The following is a 16,352-nucleotide window of genomic DNA, read 5'->3' as shown; positions in this document are numbered from 1 at the left end:
GATAATGCACTTCCAATCCTCTTTATAGATCATTTGGAATGGATTTTTTTGCGTGCGGAACAAAAAACCCACCTCAGACGATTGATAAAGTGCATTGAAAGTGCATTATCCAACGTGTGCGGAATCAGCCTTTGCCTCTTGCCTTGAAAACCCCAGCAGGGGTTGCTGTCAGTCAGTTATAACTTGATAGCACTTTCCACCACTAAAGAATAGCACTTTACAGAGTAGCAAGCAAAGAGGCAGGTTTGTACCTGAGAAACCTAAAATTCAGTGCAGGGGGTGGTGGGAGGCATGAAACAGAGGGGTGAAAGATGGAAGGGATAAATATACATTCAGTTCTTTTATTTAGGGTTCACACTTTGCAGGGGAATTCTTGTGAGCATTTTCTTTGAACGGTGGGATATTCCGTATGCAGATGCTTCACGTCTTCTTGGTGAGAGAGGTCTGCTCTTTTCCAGAAAGTGAGTGTGTGGTGATGGCAGAGCATGGGCAGAGCCCACAGTCAGCACAATCCTAGCACAGGCTGATGTGCCGCAGCCGCCAGTCGACATCCCCAGAGCCGGCGGCTGTCTGTGCTTATCAGCCAGCTGGCAGGCGGTGGCACGCGCAAGAAGGGAAGGGCTGAGGGGGCAGCAGAAGGGTTGCCCCTTTTGTAAGTTCCATTTTTGGTGTTGTCGCCTTAAACTATACCCTCGGTGGTTCCGCTAAAGAGCAGGCAGAGGAGACTGCACTGCGCTCTGAGGGTCGGACCAGAAACAGCAGGTTAAAATTAAAGCAAAAGAGTTTTCAGCTAAACATTAGGAGGAGCTTCCTGACGGAGCAGTTCCTCGGTGGAACAGGCTTCCTCGGGAGGTGGTGGGCTCTCCTTCCTCGGAGGTAATTAAGAAGAGGGTAGATGGACACCTGACAGCTACGAGGGTTCTGTGACTCAATATGAATGTACACAAAGCAGGAGAGGGAGGGCATGAAGGGGTGAGCTGGTGCTAGCCTCCCGTGGCCCTTTCTTATATGCCCAGGGAAATGCCAATCACCACTTTGGGGTCAGGAAGGAATTTTCCTCCAGGCCAGATTGACCGGGGATACTGGAGGCTTTTTGTTTTCCTTCCTCTGGGCATAGAGCAGGGGCCACTGGGGCAGATGAGGGGGGGGAATAGCTGTGAATTTCCTGCAGGGGGTTGGTCTAGATGACCCTTGGGGTACCTTCCAGCTCTGTGTTTCTAGGATGGGGGAATAACCATGCGTTCTTCTGCATGAGCACTTCAGCTTTCAAGCAAATTGCAACTGGGTTCTTTCACTGCGTTCTCTGAAATCCATCCTTTCTGAGATCCCAAATGAAATGGAGCCCCCCCCCACCCCATAGATGTCATCAACCCCTGAAGTTGCTCAAATGGAGAACTGCAGATTTCAGCCCCAGGCCTTTCCGGCGGCCACCTGCTCTCTCCCCGTCCTTCTGTTCTGAAGCAGCGGGCATCGCGGGCACATGTCTCGGAGAGGTCAGCCAGGCAAGAAGGGAGACGGAGACTCGCTCTCCGTAATGGAGCAAGGTCTCTTGATGATAAGGAAATTACAGTTTTCATTTTCAGCATCCTCTCCGGTGACTTGGCATTAAATTACACGCTCTGGTAATCAGTGCGGCGCCTGATTGGTCGCCTTGTTATGCTGCATCTGAGCAGCGTGTTGTGAAGTGTAGCAAAATGAGAAGGAATTGGGTCTGACAGCTGGTCCCCCTCCCAGGGACTGTGGAGTCCAGCTCTTGCCTTCTGTAACTTAAAGCCCTTGGACGGAGGGGCGGGGGGGGAGGTCAGGTGCCAGGGAAGTGGCTGTTCTCTAGGCCAGAGAAACTGCAGGGCCTGGTGGAGCTGTGGGAGCAGAGGATGCGAATCTGGCGGCTGAGATGCTTTATGCAGATCAAGGCAAATATGACTGCAGTGGGACTGGATCTGGTAGGACGGCCGCCTGAGTCTCGGTGCTTAGGATCGCTCAGCCTGGTGCACTGCTGGGCAGACTGAGTTGGGGCTGCTCCTAGTGTCCGGACAGGGTTTACGATAGTTGTGGCCTCCATGGGGTGAAGCGGTGGGGGGGGGGAAGAAGAGGGTGGAGCAGTTGGAGACGTGGTTCCATGGCTCTTGGGCGACTGCACTTGAAGAAAGAGGAAGGCAAGTTCGGACCGGTGTAGAGGAGGCCAGCCAAGGTGGACAGGGGTCTCCACCGCAAGCCCTATCTATGAGGAAAAGGTTGAAAGGAAGGGAGGACTGAGGGGGAGGCGTGGCCGTGCTCCTGAAGGGTGTGATTGGAAGAGGGCAAAGACTGGCTCTGCTGCTCCAGAGGGAGGACGGGGTCATATAGGCTGAAGTTCCAGGAGGGAACTCAATTGTGATTGTTGGGAGAAAGGCCCGTTGACGGAGCCCGTTGCGCTGGGGAGGCTGGCCCCCCACGGAGGTTTGTAAGGAGAGTCTGGGCAAGCCCGCCTGCCAGGACGGCTCTGGCTTTGGGATTCCTGCTCTGAGCAGGGATCGGACCTCTAAGGCCCCTTCCCAATTTAGGACTAGGGTTGACAACTTCCAAGTGGGGCCTGGAGCTCCCCCAGCATTGCAGCTGATCTCCAGCCTACAGAGGTGAGATCCTGTGGAGAAAATGGCAGCTTTGGAGGGTGGCGGCTGGGGCATTATGCCCCACTGAGGTCCTTCCCCTCTCCAAACCCTCTCCCCCTCCAAGTGTCCAGGAATTTCCCAACCTGCAGTTGGCAACCCCGATGTGTCTAGGCATCTGTGATTACACTCTTCAGGTGAAGCAGCAAGTGAAAGAGGGAAATGTATCTCAGAAAACATCACGGCTTCCTCGCATGCGCTTGTGCCACAGGCACTTTCTGGCGGGTTTGCTGTCCCAAAGACTCTGGGAGCAAGAGGCTGAATTAGGGCCAAGCCAGAGGGGTGTGGGGACGGCCATGTCTGGAGCTCCCATTAGAGTTGCCAAGTGGGACCTGGAGAGCTCTCAGCATTACAACAGGTCTCCAGACTTCGGAGAGGACTTCCCCTGGAGAAAATGACTGCTTTGGAGAGTGGCCTGTATTGCATTATACTCTGTCGAGGCCCCTCCCCAACCCAAACTTCACTCTCCATTGGCTCCTCTCCCAAATCTCCAGGAATTTCCCTACCCAAAGTTGGCAACCATAGCTTCCAGTGATTTTTACAACTCAGGCAGTGCCACAGAGGGAGGTCACCTCTTTGTTTTAAGTCTTCCCTTGACATGAACTCCCCAGGTGGCCTTAGTTAAGTCGTTATACTCAACCCGCCCCCCATCTGCATTGTGACCAGAACCTGCCTAGCCTACATTACAGGGTGGTTGTAAGAATTATACCGTATGCAACACGCCCTGAACACTCCAATGGTTAAGTACTTGGGGTGTGAATCAGCCCTCTGCTGGTTCATATCCCATGACTCCCACGAGCTCATCAGGTGGCCTTGGGTGACCCCTTCCTCTCAGCCCAGCTCCCCAGCTGCATTGTGGGGATAACAACAATGCTTACTTTTTTCTCCACTTTGAGTGGGGCACTAATCTGTTTAGAGGAGTGGTATATAAGCACAGTTATTATTATAAGGGAGCTACTGTAGCATAGTGGCTAAATGGTTGGGATGTGAATCAGCACTCTGCTAGTTTGAACCCTACTACTGCCATGAACTCTGCAGGTGGCCTTGGGTAAGCCACTCCTCTCGGCCCCAGCTCTCCAGCTGCATGGAGGGGATAATAATAACATTGACTGACTGCTCTGAGTGGGGCACTAGTCTATCTAGAAGAGTGATATGTAAGTGCAGTTGTTGTTAATCGTTATTATTATCAGCACATAACACAACTGCTAAATCAAGTTCATTTAGAATATTTAAGGCAAAAGAGAGTTCAGCCTGTAGTTATAAACTGCATGCTCACTTCTGGTGGATCTTTCCCAAGCACAGAGGCATTTTGTGCCGCCTAGTCACTTCCGACTTATGGCGGCCCTACGAATGGATGCCTCTAAAATTTCCTGTCATTGACTGCCTTGCTCAGATCCCGTAAACTGAAAGCTTTACTGAGTCAAGCCATCTCATTTTGGGTCTTCCTCTTTTGAGTCAAGCCATCTCATTTTGGGTCTTCCTCTTTTTGTACTTCCATCAACTTTTCCTAGCATTATTCTTTTCCAGGGAGTCTTGTCTTCTCATGAAGGCATTTTGTGGTGGGAGGAATGCAATCCCAGGAGACAAACAGGCAGATCAGTTGGGATCCTTTCGAACCAGATCCCTCGCTGGGCTTTCAGCCAGGTTTTCTCTACTCAGAATGATGCTTGCTTTGCATCTGGGACAATAAATAAAAACAAGATTATTCCTTTTGGTTTCTTGCCGCATCGCAAGGGACTGCCTGCCCAGAGACAGAACAGCACAAGTTGTCTGGCAGCCCTGGAAGCAAATTCCCAGAGATGAATATCTTCTGTTCCCATTCTGAACAGGAAGGGGCTCTGTCTGACTCTGGGAGAAGCCCAAAGGAGGCCTCTCAACCTGGCTGCATCACACAGCAAAGACTTTTGGGGGTGGGGTGGGGTGGGGGGGTGTTACCTCAGACGTGAACTTTTCCAGGACAGGGAAGGGGAAATCCACAGCTGGATGTGAGGGTCTGCTGGACCCTGCATTTTGCATGCACAGTACTGAGCTTGTCAGATTTCAGAAGCTAAGCAGGTTCAGTCTCGGTTAGTAATTGGATGGGAGACCTCCACCGAAGACCAGGGTTGCCGGGGCAGGCAGCGGCAAACCACCTCTGTTAGTTTCTTGCCATGAAAACCTCACCAGCTATTACTTGAGGGCAGGATTTCATTTCAGGTGCTGGGAAGCTAGTAATTCGTGTTGGCTGGATTTGCTACTTAAAGCAAAAGGAATCTGCCTCTCTGCTCCCTCCAGTGCCCTTCCACACATGATGGCTATCATGTTCACATGCTCACACGCACACACCCCATACAGTATCCTGGGGCCCCTTTCCCCATCTTCTTTGGTGGTGTGCTGGAGCGTGCAGCTAAAACGCACGTTAAGAAAGGAGAGAAGGAGGAGCACTCAGCAGCTCAGAATACAGTGCCGTGTAGTGGTTAGAGTGGTGGAGGAGAATTTAGGAGAATTCCCACTCTGATATGGCGCTTGCTGTGTGACCTTGGGCCAGTCAAGCACTCTCAGCCCAACTTCCCTCACAGGGTTGTTGTGAAAGTCCAATGAGGGTAGGAGAACCACGGCAATCCCTCTGAGTGCTTTGGAGAAAGAGTGGGCTAAAAATATCCCAGATAGATAGACAGCACGACCTCTCTCTCTCTTTGCTCCCACTGCCTGGAGGTGGGATGCTTGCGAGTGTATTCCGTAAAGGATCAAATGTGTAAACTGTGTGGGCAACACGGTCCTGCCGTTCCGCTTTCCTAGCCATCCCCCAACCTTCAAGAATCCAGCAAGTCTGCCAGACTTTTTGTTCCTAGAGAGTCCTTGGCTTGGCTCTGCTTCCAAGGAGGGAATCAAGATTTGCAAAACCTTCCCTGCCCACCTGTTGCCTCCTTGCTAATACTTACCGGCACCGTGCATCTTTTCAGTAACACTGTGAACATGCAAAAAGTATTCCAGCCTCCACCTTTGACAGAGGAGGAACTGGGGCAGAGGGATGGCCTTATGCCACGTGCGCCAGCGAGTCCAGGCCCGGCCTCCTACAGAATGAGCAAGCTTGCACGTGGTCAGAGCAGAGCATACCAAGCTCAGTGGACTGACTCAGTATCCTGGGAAGGCTTGGGAGAAAACCGGCCATGGAAATGGATCAGCAAGGAGACCCTGGCAAGTGGATCTTGCAGGTGACCAGTCTCTGCACCACCGCCAAGAAACAACTGGGAGAGCCTGCCGTTCGAAGCAGAATGCTTCCTTCGCCCGCAGGCACTCTGGCTTCACCCCCCCCCCCGCCACCATCTCCCGGGGCTGCTGCCATTGGGAGAAGGCCTCCCCCACTGGGGTGGGCTCATGCTTAAGGGAGCCCCCGATATTCAGCTTCAGCTCCTCCTCACCCTTTCAGACCTTCCAAATTTCACCTGCCTGTTTTTCTTCAGCCTACTTCTGTTCTCTTTCTCATTGGCCCTGTAGGGTAAAATACCATTTTGAAACGTCAAGTGTATGAGAACGACCTGCTCCGTGCATTCCTCCCACCCCCCCCAGTAGCTGCCTTGGCTGAAAACTCTTGCATCTCCTCTGGCAAGGACGGAAGAACCTGGAGGGTGGGCGAGAGCTCCGGACCTCTTCTAGGTCCTGTTGCATTGAAGTGTTTCCTACCCAAAGTTTACAAAGCACAAGAAATGGCTGTGGCGAACCCTTCCGGGCGGGCCGAAAACTAAAGTTTTTATTGGGCACCTGGAATAAAAGACCTTTGCCATTTCCGGGAACCAACTGGACCCCTTCCGTCCCACATCACTCAGAGAACATTTCTCTTTGCCTAGTTTGCAAGCACCCTGTTCTCTGTTTGTTACTCTTCCTCCTAGGAAACGTAAGACAGATCCAAGATTGCTATTTATAATTTTTTAAAATGACTAATCTACTTCAATGCTGCAGAGTGCTTTGGGAAAAGCAAAGGCGTGTTTTAATTAAAAAGCAGAAACCCCTGAAGTTGGGGCTGGCTTTTGAACCTCATCAGACGTGATTGCATGTAAATGAAACCTTACCGATGAAGCAGGCAGCTTCCCCCCCCCCCCATCTCCTACTGTAATGCAAAGAGCAGTGAAGGGAGCTGGAGTAAAATGCACAGTGTTACTCGGTAAAAGGAAAGGCCAAGCTGGCAGTCAGTCCCCCAGGCCATTGGGAATGTTAGAAACGGCCTTAGGCAAGACTTCTGCGTCTCAGTGCCACCTACCCTCCCACCTCCACAATATTTGGGTCATAGTTCTGGCCTCCCTTACGGGGCTGTCAGATCTGAAACAGTAGGAGTATCTGAGAAAAGCACCACTCTCTTCTCCAAATGACTGCCGTGTAGGTACAGTATTTACTCAAATGCAAAACTAGATTCTCCCCCCCCTGCCCATGAATGCCATAAAAAGGGTTGGGGGGGATATTACATTTGCATACAATTTACAGTTCCTTCCCGTAATAATTTTTTGTGTGCGTGTGTAACATGAGGAGGGCTCATCTTATATTCAGGGTCGTTTTCCTTTCAAATAACTACCGTACTTACTTGCAGGCTTCTGTATTACCTCCCTAACAGTTTCATAAAAGTTTAAAGCACTTTCACGGAGGATGCCATCTGTACTTGTTACCTCTTTCAGCTGAAGGCAAACCCCAAGACAGGAATTGCCTCTCTTTAGTCTGACCTTACAACTGCCTGGGCACTCCCTCTCTCTCATTTATAAATGGGACAGACGTTTTAGGCCCCCGAAAGCAAGTCCTCGAACATCTTTCCAGCAAAAAAAAGAAAGTGTGTGGCAGCACAGGCCATAATGGAGTGCCTGGCGTCGTGCTGGTTTACAGCCAAGCTGAGAACAGATCCACTCGTAGCATTAGCTGCTGCGTTAGAGAGAAAACGGAGGCAGCCATCGAGGAAAACACAGCCTGTCTCACAAAGGCCAGGGTTTCAGTGCCTGCAGTTGGCCCTTCCTGCAGCTGGCAAGCCCTGGTCTGGGGAGTGGGGGGGATGCAGGTTTCTTCCAGGGGAATCACCCTGTATGGGTGATGTTTCAGTTTGCTGCTGCTACATATAGCAAATTAGGAAATTAGCAGCCACGCGGAGCAGCCTGTTTTCCCAATTGAATGTTTTTTTAAAAATTTTTACTGGATGGGTTAACAAACATAAACATGATAATCATTATCATTTTCCACCCCATTGCATTTTCCCCATCCTTTCCCCCCTCCCTTATCTAATGACTCCCAACAGTTTTCCATACCCAACTTAACCTAAAGAATATATACTATAAATTCTTAAAATCTATAATAATATGTATAATATATATCTATCTAATACATACTAATCTAGTCTATTTAGTTGTATTACTTATCTAACTTAGGAGTATACAAAATATATAAGTATATAATAGGTACATATACTAACTACAAATATATATATACTAATATATATATATATATATATATATATATATATATATATATATATATATATATATATATATATATATATATATATATATATATATATATATATACTAATCCTTAAATACCTGTTATCTATATTATAAATCTACTGTTTCTAATACATCACTAAACTATTGTATATTCTCCCTTTTACCTATTCAACCTTATTATTCAACCTTATTTCTTCCCATATGAATACACTGTCTTACTCTTAACTTTATAATACTTTAATACTATAACTGTATATGTTTTCCCAACTGAATGTGTAGGTCCTCATTACTGTGGGACCCAATTCAGTCTCCTCTGGAGAGTAAAGGAAATGCTCCTCCTGGGACGAGGTCTTCAAAGAACAGGCTTTTTACTTTTTCCCAGGCAAGCCAGCTACCAACAGCAAGCAGGCTTGGTTGGGTAGAAGACGTCTGTGCTCTTGGGGGCCGGGGTTGGTCCTCCTTGTGCCGCTGGCTCCTTGGGTGGCCTTCAGCCAGACACTCGCCCTCTCTTCCCTGGATGTCAACTGGGATTATAAATGAGCAATCAGATTTGTTACTTCTTGACAAGAGGCAGTGTTGTGTAGTGGCTAGAGTGCCAGGCTAGGCTCAGGGAGACCCAGGTTCAAATCCCCCCTCTGCCACAGAAGCTCACTTGGGCAAGTCACACACTCCTGGCCTAGCCTACCTCACTGGGTCGTTGTGAGGATGAATGGAGGCAAGGAGAACAATGTAAGCTGGGGAGTAGGCAATAAAGAAATATCAAAGTACAGCCACGGCAAAGAGCTCTTATAATCAGAAATGCTACGAAAACAGAAGACCCTTGACTTGGGGTCAGGCGGCTGCCCTGCTGCGGAATTCTTTGACCTGGTCAGAAACCTCCAGAGATGGGTCACGGCAAGCTAACGGGCCACCACCACTCTTTTTTCTTTGTGGTATAGAAATTTTATTTTAAAAGAAAGAATAAAACGATAGAAAGCGCATAAAAGAAACTTACAGAACACAACATTTGGAATTAATTTGAGACTTCTACAAACAGTACAGTTGAAATGAGTTTTAAAACTTATACAAGCACTACATTTGAAGTTAGGAGGTTAAACTAATAGAAAGATACAGTTGAAATTTATAATTGCCGAGCTTAGTTACACAATAGCTCTCCTTCCCTCTCCTTGGTTACTTATACAAACTCGAATATCAGCTGCTTTGGTTAGTCGTTTCCACCACCACGTTCTTATTGATAAAGGCTCTAGAACCGGCTTTTGCTGTAATACAAGATTCAGTTCAGCCGATGAAGGCTGCAGCCCCGCTCAGCCAGGCCACCTAAAGCCCACTGGTGTCATCTGTAGTTGACACGGGCAAGTCCTCACCAGCGTCTGCCTCCTCCTGCAGATCCAAAAATCAAAAGGACTTTGGAGTGTGTCATCACCGCTGTGACTGTGAGCTCTCGCTCATGCCTGTTTGGGGGCCTGTGAGAGAGACCCCTGTTCCACAGGGTGCTCTCAGCACCTTAGATCGACGGTGGTTGCTTCTTTCCCCACTGCACATCACTGCTGCTTTGGCTCCCATCCTCTTTCACAGAACTGGATGCCCCAGAACCATCACTGCCACGTTCAGTGGCTTAACCGGCAATTCTGTGTGGAGGGATGGATATCTGGGCTGCGGCTGATCCTGCATAGATCAGCTTTCCTCTCTCTAAAGTTTCAGGAAGGTAGTGGTGCTGGAATAGGAGACTTGGGACCCGCGGCACCTTAGAGACCAACAAGACTTTCAGGGCATCAGCCTTCGAGAGTCAGAGCTCTGAAGAAGGGAGCATTGACTCACGAAAGCTGATACCCTGAAAACCTTGTTGGCCTCCGTGGTGCCACTGGACTCAAATCCCGCTGTTCCATCTTTCTGAAGGGCATTTCTGGCTCGAGGAGGTTATGAAGCAGGCCTCTGGGCACATCAAGGTACTGGCGCCTCGGATGCGGGGAGGGGAGGAAGGTGCATCTTGCGTATGCCAAAACTTCCCCTTTGGCGCCCGTGTGTGGGTGTCATGTGTAGAGCTTTGATGCAGCACAAGGAGAGCCCCAGAGCAGGCCCTGTGCTTGGGTGATGGAGTGCTAGTTTCACAGAAGCCCCTGGTGCCACAGGTGGAACGGGAGACTCGGGGAGGAAGCCCCAGCTTTCCAACGGGGCTCACAGGGCCACCTCGCGAGAGCCAAATAGTCCTGCCTGCCAGCCATGAAACAAAAGGCGATGTGCAATCCTAAGAAGAGTTACCCCAGTCTAAACCCATTGATTTCAATGGGCTTAGGCTGGAGTAACTCTCTGTAGGACTGCGCCGCTAACCCTGTGCTACAGGTTTAAAGCAAAATTCCACTGTTTAGTTCCTCCATCTGCCTTTCTTACAGGCCTGAAAGTGGGGGATCTGGACAAGGGCAAAGCAAAGCTGTGGCCAGTCCAAGCGCGATACATCTGTTATCTCCTGGGTCTACCCACTTGCAATGCCCCGTGGTAACACTGGTAGGGCTCTGCTTGAACCTGGCAGGCAGTAGCAGAGGCCACAGGGTCACTACTAGTACCCTCCTATGCCACCAGTGGCTGGCAGCAGCAGGACTCTGCGGAATGAACAGAAAGGTACTGCCTGGAGAGGCTGAGCAACCACTTAGCTACATCTCTGAACCTGCCTCTGGTTGCTAATGAGTGTTGAAGTTCATTCTGGCTCTGCGTTTGGGCATCATAATTCCTGAAAGGGCAGCTTGGCTTCTCACTGACAGCTGAGCTTGGCATTTAGGTGATGGAGCGACATCCACGGCGCACGGGAGGGCGTTGTGCCTCCAAATGTGATGCGTAGCTCTTGGAGCCGAACCTCAGCCTCAGGTGTCTCCATTGCTGAGCAGCATTCAGCTCGGAAGAGGGAGTGCGTGAAACCAGCTTGCGTTTCTGAGCTGACTGCCGGAGCAATCCAGCGGTGGGCAGCTGGGAGGCAGGACTGACACCAGGAAGGCCCGAGAAGCCCACAAAGACATCCAACCTGTCTAGCTGTGAGTAGAACAGAACAGCCAGAAAATGAGCCCAGAAACAACCAGCCCGCCCCCGCCCCCGGCCCCCTGGCCTTTGCTGCAGAGTGGGCGCCTCTCACTCCCCCTGTGATGTCTTGCGTGGCAAGAATTTGGCATAAGCTCAGCCGCTCGCTTGGTGATCTTCAATTACCATCCCCTTCAGCTGCTTCATTCCTTCCCGGCTGAGCTGAGTGGAAGTCTCAGCAAAGAACAAACTGGGCAGGAGGGGGGTGTCTTTGCGCCCAGCTCATCCATCGCAAGATAAGCAGGCACGGAAACCGCAGCCTGGCACTGCCTTTCCGAAAGCAGAGGCAGATGGCCACGAATCCTCGGCGAACTCTCTGTGGCTCGAGGCAGGGCAGACAGTGAACAAGGCTGGGAAAGGGGGGGGGTCTGTGTAGCCATGCGCGCATGCATCTCTCGCCTTTCACTTACAAATACACGAGAGCTGCTGCGTTTGGGGCTGTAGAACACTTGATTTAAACACAAGAGAGCCATGGCCAAAAAAAACCTCACCCCAGAGCAGCAGAGGAAACTGCCTTCAGAGGGCACCTCACGGAAATGGCGATACTTCCTAGGCAAAGCGCTTTGGAAAGGCAGCAGCCAACTTTTGACAGCATGATGTGTGAGCATAAAGCCCCCCACCCTGGTGACTTTTTTGCCCTGCCAGCCTGTACACTTGAGAAGAGGCAGGTGTGGCGTGGTGTGGTGTGGTGTGGCGTGGCGTGGCGTGGCGGTCACGTGAGACCGGGCTTTGAGTATGGGGGAAACTCCAAAGGTATTTTATGCGACCTCCTGTATTTGCGAACATGCCTCTCACAGATATGCTCTGTGACGGGTTTTTCGCTCAGGTTTGCCTCTGCGCAACATGTGAAATGACCTTTAACTGCTCTCAAGCATTGCCCTCGTAACTGTCACAGAGCCCAGCCTGAGAGGCGCTTCATAGAAAGATTCCATGAGGACATTCGATTTGGATCCCAGCTTGCCATAGACCATCTTGGTGCAATTCTCGTACGAATAATTTCCCTCCTGCTGCTGTGCCCAGGCACCGGCTACTGCTAATCCTAAAATCTGATGATGGTGTCCAGACAAATAATTCCACACTAATCCCATCAGAGCAAATGCAACCTGTCCTCTCAGGGGATGGATTTACGCCCCCAAGCAAACAACACCCAGATTAACCATTAGCACCATTCCCTTTGGCGGCTCTCCATTCCGCCCGCCCTCTGTCTTGAAGCAGCAGATACCCGGCAAAGGACTGGCTTATTGGGTCTATTGCATTGCAAACTCCGGCAGAACTGTTCTTGTGGGGAATTACTCCCAGGGTGTAATTGTTGGTTGTATGACTCAGCTGGAATCCACGCCACTCAGCTGGGCAGGAGAATGCTGGAAAAGGGGGGGGCAGAGCCCCGCCACAACTGGCAGCGTGTGCTAGGCGAGCAAAACAGAGCTCATTCATAAACTGAATTGCTCTTCCTCGTTGATGCCATTTTTATGGGAATTTGCAGATACAGACTAGCAGATATAAACCACCAGCCACTCTTCTCCGTGGCTGATGCCGTGCCCCTACAAAAGGTCTCTTGGAGGGTGTACCAGCAGTTGGGAAAACAAGTTACCAGCAGGGGAGGATAAGGCCAGTTGCCTAGGACCTCAACACACTCCATTTAATTTTTTTTTTCTAAATCCTACCTTTCCTCCAAAGAGCTCAGTGCAGCCCCCCCACCATGGTTCCTTCCCCTTCCACTGTATCCTTACAAGCACGTGAGGCAAGTTGGACTGAGAAAGCAAGACACATCTCGACCTGCCCATCACGTGTCTCGTGTTGCAGGTGCCGATGGGCCAGGCCATGACTGGGGAGGCCCAGCCAGCATTTTCATAATTTCAGTAGTTTATGCCAATAAAGGCTAACTTGACTTGAAAATTTCAGTAGTTCCCCCCACCCCTTTTCTTAATTTCCAGGAAACCGACATGGCTGCACAGCTTGGCTTCTACCAAGACCCTGGCCTTGCCCCCTTCCCGCGTTTATTGGGGGATGCTAATGGCAATGAACACACAGCAACGCTGTCCCTAAAGAGGTGCTGCACCTCTAGGCTGCTGCTTCGCTGAAAACAGGCTCTGTCCTGGAGAGCTGGAGCAGACACGGCTCTGGGATGGGCGCAGAGACGGGTCCTCGGGCTCCTGCCCTGCTCGGCTGAAGGGGCGCCTCTCCTCCCACAGAAGCCACCAGCTGCCTGCTTTGGCAGAAGCCCGGAGAAGGGCGGCCCCTTCAAGCCAGAACAGCTCTGCAGCCCTTGCAGTGTTTTGAAGCGCTCCACTCACATGAGCCTGCAGTATTTTCTTGAAACAATCCCTGTAAAGCAGAGACTATTATAACAACATTCGATTTCTATACCGCCCTTCAGGACAACTTAACACCCACTCAGAGCGGTTTACAAAGTATGTCATTATTATCCCCACAACAACAATCACCCTGTGAGGTGGGTGGGGCTGAGAGAGCTCTGAGAGAGCTGTGACTGGCCCAAGGTCACCCGGCTGGCGGCAAGTGGAGGAGTGGGGAATCAAACCCGGCTCTCCAGACTCCCGTGCTCTTAACCACAACACCAGACTGGCTTATGTACATATTGGGGGGCGGGGGGGGCAGGGAGGTTGCTGGGAGGGGAATGGCTACCTAAAGGGCCCCAAGCGAATTCATAGGAAGAGCAGGATTTGAACCAGGTACCTCCTGATTCACAGCTTAACTCCTTGGCCACTTGCAGTTCCAGCCTTCCCTCGCCGCCACCCCCCCCCCCGCACTTAACAAGGGGAACCTTTTCTCATAGGTGGCAGAGCCGAGACGGAATAGCAGGTGTGCTCTTTTAGGGGGAGTGGCGTACCTGCCTCTCGGCACAGCAGAGGCCCTTCTGAACCGAATCAGGCCCTCCGTCCCGTTGAGCACATGCAGGGGACGGAGGATTCCACACAGAGACCTTTCTCCACTTTGGTGTCCAAACTGAAACACTGGGGTGATTTTTTTAAAAAATTTCTATTTCGATTTATACACCGCCCATCCCCAGGGGCTCTGGGCGGTGAACAGTATTTCCGGAACAGTCACAGGACGCTGGGCTCCAATAGCACCCCGGGCACGCTTCCCCCATCCTGCATCCACCTCTTTCCCAAACCGACTTTGCTACGATCTTGTTTCGGACGAGTGCAGTGAGAATGACCACATCGCCTGGACAAGTTTTCCTTCCTTTAGCCCCTGGCAGCTGCCATTTTTCCCCACTGTTAAGTTTTGAGGTCCTTAAAAAAAAGGGGGGGGGAGAACGGGCAATTGCTACAGCTCTATGATGTTATAGTGGGAAAAGATGCAGGAGAAACGGCAGTGGACAGGAGAGTGTGTGCAGAAAATCCCTGTGCGGAAGCACCATGACCAGTGCTCGTGCTTCTGAAAATGAGTGTCAGAGACTCCTGGCTGTGTGGATGCAACGGGGGCTGCACACAAGGTCTGCCTAAAGCTTTCTAGGTCGGATCCAGCTTTTTGCAGAGCCTGCCAGGCAGCAACTCGCAAGGAGAAGGGCTTCCACCTCCTGCGCCAATTGAAGCGCTTCTCCGTTGTCAAAGGCACGCCCATAGACAGCCGACTAGCTGCCTTGCCTCTAACCACTGGGGTTTGCTGTCTCCCTAGGAGAAGAAAGGCCAGGAGGTGCAGAAAGGCCCAGAGGTGGAGATTGCCAAGCTGGACAAACTGCTGAACCTGGTGAGAGAGCCTGCGGCCAAAACCAGCAAGTGAGCCCAGCCGCCCTTCCCTCCCTGCAGCCACGTGACCAGGACTCCGGGAACAAGAGCCCCTTTGTAAGGGCAGGCGCTTTGGGCGGTCGGTCAGCTGTGCTGAGGCCCAGGGATTCCACAGCACCAAAAAGATGTTTGGGTTTTTTGCATCCAGAAAAATAAAAAGCAGAGAGTTTACAGCCCTGGAGTCTGATGCTACCTGAGGAGCCGACCTTCTCACCCAGCCCCAAATTGGGAGGGAGGGAGGGAGGGAGGGGAGGGGAAGGGAGCAGAACTCTCCAGCTGATCACTGGGATAGAAACAAACCCTGCTCTCGAAGAGGCTGCCCTGTGCAGGCTGGGGTTGAGAAAGGATGATTTCCTCACGCTTCGGGTTGGTTCGGTTTCCTGTCAAGGTCTGGAGCCAACCGGACGGCAGACTCAAAGCCACAGCCTCCGAAAGCGGAGTGGGACCGGCTGCCTAGTCAACTCACACTTGCCCCAGAGGGCAAAGCGTAAAAGAGCTTCTTGTCCTGCCACCTGTTCAAATGACAGGCTGGCTGGAGCAGGTTCCACTGCAGAGAAAGGGAATTACTGAAGGTAGGTGGTTTCAAGCTTCTCTCTCTCTGTCACACACACACACACACACACACACACACACAACAGAGCAAACTGCCACCTCCTGCCGGCTAATGGGCTGGGCCCTTCCACGTGCACCAGCACAACTTTGTCTAGTACTGCTCAGCCCACTGGGTTGAAGTGCTGGGAAGAGCAACACTGAGCCACCCTTTCTAATCCAAAGCTGATGCTGGGAAGAAAGCCCCCACTGAACCGCGCCAAGCCTCCCTACTGACCGGCCAGCCAAATCTCAGCCCCCATCAGGGACGTCCGAGAGGCACCCCGCCTCCCCTCTCCCACCCGACTCTTCCTTCCGTGCCAAGGAACAAAACCAGAGCCTGACAGATTCTGCTACAAACTATATTAGCTTTATTATTCCAGTAAAATCGCAGCTGAGAAGGGACGTGTTGCACCCAGCAGGGAGTCATGAGCACAGAAGGGAACAAGGAATTCTGCCTCTTAGCAACACAAGGAAGTGGCAACGGAGAGCCCTCAGGGGCTCCCTGCAAGCACCGGAAAGCTGGCCAGGCCAGCCCCCCAACGCAAGGGCTTGGTTTTGAGATGCTCTAGCCCCCCACCCCCACCCCCGACTTCGGCCTGACACCTCCCACCTTGCTGCTCCCTTGCTAAAGGAAGGCCTGCCAGTTCAGCGGGCTGAGAGAGAACATTCCTTGGGATGCTGTTGTTTTCGGAGAAAGCAAGGGGGGCACACAGACTTCGCTCGCAGTGGGATGACTTAATTTCTCCCTCCAGCATATAAAGTTGTCGCAAGTGCAGACGCACAAAGTAGTGTCAGTTCCGGCATCACCGATAACTCGAGATGCCGAGCTGGGAGAAGGAAAG

At 51.3% G+C, this 16,352-nt stretch overlaps 1 protein-coding gene across 1 annotated transcript in view; it reads left to right on the top strand.

Moving 5' to 3' along the window:
• Positions 1 to 15,092, top strand: part of DNAI1 (dynein axonemal intermediate chain 1) — a 187,684-nt gene extending 172,592 nt beyond the window's left edge. Inside the window, exon 20 of the mRNA XM_054986152.1 lies at positions 14,810 to 15,092. Coding sequence (XP_054842127.1) covers positions 14,810 to 14,914 — 105 coding nt within the window. The 3' untranslated portion in view covers positions 14,915 to 15,092. The remainder of the gene's footprint in view (positions 1 to 14,809) is intronic.
• Positions 15,093 to 16,352: the final 1,260 nt, after the last annotated feature.

This window comes from Eublepharis macularius, chromosome 8 (genome assembly GCF_028583425.1).
Source record: "Eublepharis macularius isolate TG4126 chromosome 8, MPM_Emac_v1.0, whole genome shotgun sequence".
NCBI lineage: Eukaryota > Metazoa > Chordata > Lepidosauria > Squamata > Eublepharidae > Eublepharis > Eublepharis macularius.
Note: the sequence above shows the minus strand (reverse complement) of the source record. Positions and strands in the feature narration are given on the sequence as shown.